Source organism: Neomonachus schauinslandi, chromosome 4 (assembly GCF_002201575.2).
Source record: "Neomonachus schauinslandi chromosome 4, ASM220157v2, whole genome shotgun sequence".
In the NCBI taxonomy this organism is placed as follows: Eukaryota; Metazoa; Chordata; class Mammalia; order Carnivora; family Phocidae; genus Neomonachus; species Neomonachus schauinslandi.
The window spans coordinates 186591978-186601228 of record NC_058406.1 but is presented as its reverse complement, the minus strand read 5'-3'; the positions used below and the strand labels follow the sequence as shown (position 1 = coordinate 186601228).

General features: G+C 65.1%; 2 protein-coding genes across 2 annotated transcripts; one reads left to right on the top strand and one right to left on the bottom strand.

Annotated features, from left to right (window-relative positions):
- Positions 1-745: 745 nt before the first annotated feature.
- Positions 746-2218, top strand: SLURP1 (secreted LY6/PLAUR domain containing 1). The gene is made up of 3 exons (XM_021688894.1): positions 746-958; positions 1386-1505; positions 1866-2218. The coding sequence occupies exons 1-3, from the start codon at positions 898-900 to the stop codon at positions 2063-2065; spliced, it is 381 nt and encodes a 126-aa protein (XP_021544569.1). The 5' UTR covers positions 746-897; the 3' UTR covers positions 2066-2218.
- A 4061-nt stretch (positions 2219-6279) lies between these two features.
- THEM6 (thioesterase superfamily member 6) lies at positions 6280-9249 on the bottom strand (the record flags this gene model as incomplete). Its single annotated transcript, XM_021688877.2, has 2 exons — positions 6280-6463; positions 8743-9249. Coding segments are annotated over 2 exons (621 nt in total), but the record flags the coding sequence as incomplete, so codon positions are not given.
- Between the last annotated feature and the right edge of the window lie 2 nt (positions 9250-9251).

The window sequence follows — 9251 nt, the reverse complement described above, 5'->3', positions numbered from 1 at the left end:
TCCATCCATCCACTCACCCACCCACCCATCCATCCAACCATCCACTCACCCACCCACCCACCCATCCAACCATCCATCCACCCTCCCATCCACCCATTAGGCCGTCAGAGGACAGAGAAACTAGAGTCTAGAACATCAGGGAGGCCTCTGGGTGAGGGGCACCTGGACTGGGCCTTATAGCATGGGGAAGATTTGAGGCTAGGATGGGAGACCAGAGATGGTGTCCACTGAGAGGCAGAGCACAGACAAAGGTGTGGGCATGGGAAACCCTGCGGTGGGAGGTGGGCAGTGAACAAAGTCAGAGAAGGCTGTCAGACTGGGAGGTGGGGGGTGGGCAGAACCCTGTTGTCTGGGGCCTAAGCCGGGAAACTCAGGCTTGGCCTCAAGGTCATTTGTAGGGAAGGGGCTAGTGACTGCGGGGCCTGTCTGGAGCCCCACAGCCAACAGTCCGAGGGTAGCCCGGGGGGCCCATACCACCCCACATCACACCACCCCCACACCTCACCGGGCACCCACCCTCCTCTGCACCTGGCCTGACCCCCATCCGGGCCTGTGCTCTGGTGAGCACCTATGTCAGGGAGGACAACCCGGTGTGAAGGAGACTGGCCTGAGTCCAGGCCAGGGCCTGCCCAATGGGGCTCAGTGCCCGTGTGGCGTCCGTGCGGGCCGGCACCACACAGGCTTGAGCAATGGGGGTCCCCCTCCCTGAAGGCCTGTGAGTGATCCGGCCCGCCTGCCCACCGTCCCGCCCGCTACCTCCCACTTCTACCCCGGGCCACCCCGCTGACTCACACGCCACTTCCGCCACCACCCTGGCATGCACTGCAGGGAGGGGAGGGTATAAGTGTCCACAGAGGTGGCCCAGACTCTGCCCCTCCCGGCTTCTGAGCGTGGCAGATGGCCTGGTGCAGGGCCGTGCTCCCGCTGCTGCTCATCGCAGCCTCCAGCTTGCGTGCCGGTGAGTGGGACGGCGGTGTGGCTCGCAAGGGACATGTCTCTAGGCCTCACTTGGCCCATCTCCTTGGCGGGGGAAGGCCCTTCCGCGGCTTGGGCAGAACGCCTCCTTGGGCATCCCCTAGGCTCATCTCCCTTGCCCTAAATAAGCCTCCTGGGCCCTAGAGCCTTTGCTCGGGATAGGCTTCAAGGCCCCATTTTCCAGGCAGGAAAACCAAGGCTCAGTGGAGGAATGCAGTGCTCCAGTCTGCTGGCCAGAGCCCTGGGCCTTGAAGGGTCTCAGCGAGGCGAGCTACCTCCCCCAAGCAGGGATGGGAAGGGAGACACTCCAGGTGGGGTATGCCCAGGGGCTAGACCAGAAGGGCCTCGGCTCCAGCCTCCAAGATGGGTCTCAAGGCCAGGTGATGAGGTTTGCCCCATCCCTCACCCAGGTGAGGCCTTCAAATGCTTCACATGTGAGCAGCCCACAACCATTTCTTTGTGCAAGAACATTTCTCACTGCAAGCCAGAGGCCACGGCCTGCAAGACCACGGTGGTGCAGATGGAGTCAGGTGAGTCCAGCCCACAGTGGGTGGGGGGTCCACAGTGGTCACCTTCCCCAAATGGTCCTTGGGGCTGGAGGGGGCAGCGGCGGAGGTCCCACAGACTGGTTCTGGGGTGGGTGCGGCACAAGGGCTGCGTCAGCCTTGGGGCTCTAGGCCCCCACCCCACGGCTGCACTGCACACCCAAGCAGGGTCCTGGAGCGAGGAGCATGGACGACTTTCCAGGCCCAGCCATTAGTCTGGGGGTCACCGGCTCTCACTGGAGCAGTCAGTCAGGAAGGGCCGGACCGAGTGCCTGGAGGTTGGGGCAGCTGGGGAGGGCACTGGGCAGGGGAGGAGCAGGCTCTGACGCTTGCCCACCCCTGCAGAGTACCCCTTCAACCAGAGCCCCGTGGTGACCCGCTCCTGCTCCAGCTCCTGCATAGCCACCGACCCCGACAGCATGGGGGACACCCACCCCGTCTACTGCTGCTTCCATGACCTGTGCAACTCCGTGCAGGCCAGCAGGCTGGGTGCCAGGGCCCTGGCCCCGCTGGGAGCCACACTCCTCGGCCGCCTCCTTTCCTGAAGGGCCCGGCCCCACCGGAGATCATCTCTACGTAGCCACATGCTTCCATGAGCTCCCTGAGCCTCAGGTTAATCACGGGGCCCAAGGGCCGAGAACCTTGACAGGGGCACTCTCTGTCTCCCACACTTACAGAGAATAAATAAAGCCGAGGCAGAGACGACCTCCTTCCTTCCTGGGTGCCAAGAGCCCACGGAGCCAGCCTTCAGGAGTGCCGGGCTGAGCCAGGCCCATTCGGGACACCTGACCCCCCTTCTCACCCAGGGCCGTTCATACTCATTTCACAGAAGGGGAAACAGAGGCTCCGGGGGAGAAATGCATCCCGGGCCGGGCTTCCTGCAAACCAGTCCCACGCCACCTCAGAGCAGGACCAGTTCCTTAACCTAAGGGAAGTCTGGCCCCACTCCCAGTCTCCCCTCAGCCCCCGGAGGCATCGCCCCCACCCCACCCCCTGTCCCCCAGGTGGGAAGGAAGCTGGAGTCAAGGGTGGGCATGTCCGGCTCCACGGGTCCAGCACGGGGAAGCTGGGAAGGGAGCCCGTGGACATGCAGGCAGCCTGCCCGCCCAGCCCCGGTCTCCCCGGGAGCACGTGGGGTGGGGCGCATCTGGGCCAGTGGACACCTGCACACCTCCACGGGCTTCGGTCACCTCCCCTGACAAGGGGCCTACCGTGTCCTTGGCCCTGGGGACAGCTGAAATGAGAAGAAACCGTGCGCATGGAACCGTGTGCAAGGACAGGCCAGCTCATCCCAGACACCAAGGGCCAGTGCTGGGCTCTGTGCCCCCTGGGCCAGCAGCAGCACTCCCAGGCAGCAGACGGGCAGCAGTGGCCCCAGGGGGCTGAACCTCAGGCTCCTGCTTTCCCCTCACGAGGCTCCCCAGCTGGCCCTGGTCGTGACCTGGCTCTGCAGCCCTGGAGGGAGGTGGAGGGCAGGAGCCGCACCGGGCACGCTGGCAGCATACCACTGCCCCGCTCCAGGCCCCAATGCCCACCAGTGCCCTCTGGGCTGGGCGCTTTCCAGGTTCTGCATATGGCCGGCCTTCCAGAGAACCTCTACTGGGCCCTGGATTTGGAGGCAAGGGCCAGGGCCACCACCTCAGACGTGGGGACTGAGCAGTATCACACTGCAGCTCTTGGCTTCAGCTTCCAGTGGGCAACAAGGGCATTGCCTTTGAGCTTTTCCAGGATGCAGAGGGGGTGGGCCGGTAGGACGCTCGGCAGCCTCCCCATTCCCGGGGAAAACAGGTGGAGGGGCCCCATGCACCTGCGGGGCCTCCGCACAGCATCGGCACGGCCAACAGAGGGCGCCCCTGCCCATCACCACCTGAGCGCCGGCTGCCGGGCGCTCCCAGGGCAGGAGCTGCCACCTTGAAGAGCCCGAGGAGAGCCCCTGACGTCTGCAGGCCTGAGAACACCTCCCAGCCCTGCACAGCCCGTGTCCCCCTCAGGAGCTGGGGAGGCCACAGACTGGGCCTTGGGGGGCTGGCCCTGGGGTGGCCGCAGTGCAGACCGGGGGTGCTCACACTGGCAGGGGCACCTGGGGCCTTAGGATGGAGGAGTTGGCTCGTGGGGTCACAGAGAACGCAGAAGGACGGGAGGCCATCCACAGGCGGATGGCGGAGGCTGCTTGAACCCCACTGTGCCCTAGTCAGCAAGACCCTCCTCCCCTCTGTGGCTGGACCGCCTCCAAACAGAAAGAGCGAGAGAGCCTCCCCTCCCCCTGCTCCCACCTGGCTGGGGTGTGCCTCCCTTGAGTGGACAGAGAAACTGCAGTGCCCCTGGGACACAGCGACATTCAGCCCAGATGCCCCTGACCGTCCTGAACACCTCCTATAGACCCCCAGCCCTGTCCTGCCCCCCCAGCTCCTGCCCTGCTCTAGGGTGCCAACTGGCCACCACCACTCAATGCACCTGCTGGGACCCAGACCTGCTGTGTGCACACCATTTCCTGTCCCCAGTCCCTCTGGGGAATCTGTCCCTGTCTGACAGCTGCAGTGATCTCCAAGCTCCCCCATTGCCTGTATGTGCCCCCCAGGACCTGCATGAACACCTCTTAGGCGAAGAGACAGATACTCCACGAAGATACCCAAGCGCCCCTGCAGGCCGGGGGCTGGCTGCTCAGGGCAGGTGCGAGGCCCAGCATGGCCAGCCCAGGGTGCCCGGGCCTGCCTAGGAGGTGGGCAGAGTGAGGCTTCAGCCCACTTCCCTGGCTGCAGACCACGGGCCTGCAACGCGACCTCAGCCAGGCCACATCACTACCCCATCACTGAATGCCTGCTGCGAATCCAACTTTTCCAGCTGCCCGTTCTTTTCCAGGCCTGCAGAGCCAGGCCCTCCTGAGCAGGTGGTCAGAGCACAACGTGGCCCATGCCATCAGCCCCCTGCCTTATGTCCAGGCAACCCCACCTCCTACCTCCTTTGAGGGGCTTGCAGAATAGCCCCTATGCTGACCCCACCCCCAAGCCCATTACGGCCCACTGACCTTTGCCCCACCTGCCACCCCACAACCTCACCCCCGTAATCCCAGTCTGAGGCCTAACCTCCCCAACTCCTCTGGAGGATCCTGGGACTGGATCCTGAGACTAAACCAGAAACGGACACCAGCCACCCACAGATTGGGCAGCAAGGCCCAGGGGCTGGGGACAAGGAGAGCAGCAAGGCCTACAAGGGGCTTGGGGCAAATCCTTTCTGGCCTTGGTCCCATGTTCTGTGAAATGGGAGCAAGTCTTGCCCTGCCTACCGGGTCGCTAAGTTCACAGGAACCTGAGAAGCCTAGACAGCCCCCCATGCGGGAACACAGAGCCGTGAGTGGCCCACTGCTTCCCTGGGGGGCCAGGCCTTGACAAATGAGGACTTCCCCCAGCACACAGACGTTAAAAACTCTTTAATCTTGGGCTTTCTTTAAATAAAACAGAAACATTGCAGCTTTCCCATTGCGCTGTAAGGCAGACATTGGCCTGGGGGGCAGGCAAGGGATCGGGGCGTTGCTGTGCTCCTAGCTCTAGTGGGAGGAGGGGCGCCCGACAGGGTGAAAGAGGCGGTTCCGGGGCTCCACGGCTCTGGCCCACACCACAGGCTGCCGGGGGCACAGGTGGGTGGCCACCTCGTCCTGGGCAGCCACATGCGGGAGCAAGCAGTGATCCCACCCCCAGGGCTTTGACCCCTGTGTCTCCAGCCAGCCAGGGAGCTAAGGCTCCCTGCTCTGCCCACCCCTGCCTTGCCGTCTGGGCCAGTTTCTGCTTCTCTCCAGGCCTCCCTAGCCGGAAGGCAAGCAATTAGGCAGGAGCAGACGACTGAGCAGGTGTCCCAGCAGCCTGGTGACCCCATCAGGGAGCCACTCAGGCAAAGCCCAGAAGAGCCTTCCCCCGCCCCAGCCCAGGGAGCAAGGCAGCCCCTCAGCATTGGAAGGGGAGAGTCACCAGTAGGGGACATGTTGAGGACGACCCCAGGAGGAGGGCACACACCTGAGGTGCTGTAGGCCCAGAGACGGTGGGGTCCTACCCACAGTCATAGAGCGCAGCCCTAGGAGCACCCGGGGTGCAGACAAGCGAGGGCAAGGTGCAGAGGGCACCCAGGCAGAATCCCACTGTCTGCTCCGCTCCCTCCTCAGCAGCAGGCCCCAGCTAGGACGGGAAGCTCACCACCACCCCAGGGGAACCCCCGCGCCCTCCGGTCAGTCGGCCTGGGCCTGCCTCTCCCCCACGCACAGCCACAGGGATCTGCCTCGACATGCTGTTCTGACCCTTCACAGCTCCTCATCAGGCCCGAGTCAGGCCGCAGCCCTGCCCCCAGGACTGCTGGCCTCACCCCTGCAGCTCCATCAGACTCCAGGCTCTGGGGCTCAGGGTGGCTTTGGCTGGCCCCTCTGGTCCAAGCACTCTCCTGACTTGAGGCTGCGGGAGCGTGGCTTCATCTGCAGGCTGGAGCCCAACCCCCAGCCCCCCAGAGCCCACACACTGAGGGCCCTGGGCCTCCCACTTTCCTCATCACCTCCACCCGGAGGGCAGAGCTGGGTCAGGGCATCTGTGTGTGTGCGTGTCTCCCCCCACCCACCCCCCCACCCCGGCCGGCCGGTACCCAGCGTGGGGGGGAGGGGCGTCGATAACTGGCTGGTGGAGGGAGGGCCTGAGCGTGGGGAGGGGGCTGGGCTGAGCCCGCCTGGCAGCAGGCCACCGCAGCTGGGGGACAGCCCAGCCCGGCGGGCCCATTCTGCACTCTCTGCCCCCGCAGGCCCGGAAGGGAGGGCAGGGGCCCCCAGGGTGAGGCCGGCGGGCAGGGCGCGGTGCTCACTGGTCCTTGACGAGGTCACTGAGCCCGCTCTCAGCCCTGAGCAGCTGACTGCTGGCCTCGTTGTAGGCCACCCAGTGCCGCAGGTCTTCTGGTAGCTCAGGGGCCTCCACCTGCAGGGGGAGATGGTAACATTACCATCCACACCACTACTAATGACGACGAGCAGGGGCGCAAGGAGGGGTGCGGCGCCAGAGTGCTGCCTTCACACCTCCGGGCCTCTGCTCACGCTGTTCCCTCTTCCTCCTCTTCCAGGCACCCTCCCCGAGGCCCTCAGCGCCTGCACTGCCCCCGTGCCAGCGCTCAAGTCCCCATCCTCCTTCACCAGCCCTGTCTCCCCAACAGGGCCACACCTGAGCCCTCTGTGTGTCCCCAGAACCCAGGCAAGAGCCTCTGAGGCCAGCTGGTTGGAGAGGGGTGACAGGAGAGGGGAGGCCTAGAGGGCTTCAGGAGTCTGGAGCTGGGGAGTGGAGGGGTGGAGGGGCGGAGGGGGGGCAGGGGGCGGGGGGCGGCTGTCAGAGCGCCTCTGCTGGCAAAGTGCTGGACAGGGGCTTGCCCGGAGCCTCTCTTCTCTTGAGTGGATTGGGAGACGCGGGCCCCGCAGCCCTGGGCCTGTCTACCGCATCCCCACCCCTGCCTGCTCAGCCACACCACGGCCTTGCTGCACACTCCGCCACCATTTTGTGATGGGGAGGCAGGCAAGATGCGGGGTCCGGCCTGAGAGGTCAGAGGCCCTGCAGATGGGCTGCGGGTGTTCTCAGGAGCAAGGGGAGAAGCAGGGGCAGAAGGGCTCAGAGCCACAGCCCTGGCCTTCCCTGCAGACAGGGGAGCTCTGCTCAGCATCCGGGCCAGGCTTTCGGGAGCACTCTCCTCCCAGCCAGCCGTAGTGATCAGCCGTAGGCCGGCTCTCGCCCCAAGGCCACCCTAGTCTCAGCACGTAGCATCCCTGGACACTAGACTCAGATTGCCCTGCACTAAACCCGAGACTCCGTCTGGGGCTTTCCCTGACCCAGGGGCTGGGCTAGGCCAGGCACCCGGGCCCCTCCGGGCCACGCCCTGGCCCTCCCATCCGTGGCCAGGCGTCCTCAGGGTATGCCTGCTGAGCGGGGCTACCGGCTCTCTCCAAAGCCCCTTCCAGCCCACACTGGCCGCCTGGCACCCTCTCTTGCAGGAAAGGCTCCCTCTGTCTTTTAGTTCCAGCTCTCAGTCCCTCAAATAAAAGCCTCCATGGCCCAAGACATGTCCACATGAAGGGACACATAAAGCATCTCTGTCCCTACGGCATGGGGGACATCCAGGACCTTTGGGGGTGTTCAGAGACAGAGACAAAAACCAGGGAGCTGTGCCCATGGCCCATGGTACAGCCTTGGGCAGTTCCCATTGCCTGAGCCTCAGTTTCCCCACCTCTGATATGGGGGAAAGGCTGGCGTCTCACAATTAAGGTGAGCTTGTGTCCCTCCTTGCTCAGGAGGCACCTGTGCAAAGCCAGAGAGGGTAGCGTCCTGGTTTAGGGCACCTAGGGGTTGGGGCAGGCCCTGGCTTTGGCATGGAGGCTCCAGGCAAAGTTTTGGGAACCTGCCTTAGGCTGGAGCCTGCCCTGGAAAGCATCACCGTGGTAGTGCCCTAGCTTGTCCCCAGGGCCCCTGTTGCCAGGCTGCAGTAGCAGGCTGTGCTGGAAGGAGCAGGCCCTGGGGAGGGTCCTTCGGCCCCACGCAGGCACTCAGGTACTCTCTCCAACTAGCAAAGGCAGAAAAGCTTGCAGCTCTCTGGGGCTCAATCTCCCCACCCCAAACCCAGGGGACGGTGAGCCAAGCTGTGTGAAAAGGGCAGGGGGAGGGGTGGGTGTCCTCAGGTCCTTGGGAATTCCCAGTAGCCTCCTCTTACTGACACCATCCCTCATATTCAGAACCAAGGACCTGAGAAAGTGGCTCCACACTCCAAGCCACACAGCCGCACCAGGACTCAGACTCCTGGGAGGGATGAGGTCTGGGGTTCCCTGTACTGGGAACGGTGGAGGGTGTGGCATGGAGTCCGGAGGGAATGGAGGGTATGGCACGGAGTCCGGAAGGGCTGGAGGGTATGGCATGGAGTCCGGAGGGGCAAGGTTAAGCCGCCACGGGAGGGAAGCATGCTAAGAATGTGCATGAGGAGTTGATTCGGGGACCCTGGAAGCTCCCGGGAAGAATGGGCTTTAGTGAAGGGAGGCCCTGGATCCAAAGGAAAGGGCTGGAGTGGTACTCAGAGGGACAGGGGCACCCCAAGGAGGCACAGGCGGCTGGCCTTCCCTAGGGGAGGGGGCAGAGACCAGGAGCCCTGAGGGCCCTGGGCGGGGGGCGTGCACCCGGGCCGGGGGGGTGTGTGTGTGTGTGTGGGGGGGGTAGAGGGTGCTCACCTGGCGCTTGCACAGGTGTTGCACGACGCGCTCCGGCGAGGTGCCCAGCACGTGCTGGCGGGAGCGCAGTAGCGCGCACACGAAGCCATCGCGCAGGCTGACGAAGCGCGCCTCCACGTAAAAGGCGCGGTCGTCCCAGCCCAGCAGGCGGGTGCGCACCTCGAAGGGCTCGAACAGGCGCAGCGAGCGACGATAGCGCGCACACGAGGCGGCCAGCACGGCGCGGGCCCCGAGCGCGCGCAGCGCCCCCAGGACCCCGCAGCGGGCCAGGTGCGCCACGCGCGCCACGTCGGCCTCGCGCAAGTAGCGCGCGTTGTTCATGTGTAGCAGCAGGTCCAGGTCCGAGGGCAGCACGCGGCCCGCGTAGCGTTGCTCGGCCAGCAGGTCGCGGACGCGCGGTTGCAGCAGGCGCGCGCGCAGCACGGCGCACGGCACGCGCACCAGGTACCAACCGTCCAGCAGCGCGAAGTAGGCGAGCGCCACGACCAGCGACGCCACGAGCAGCCCCA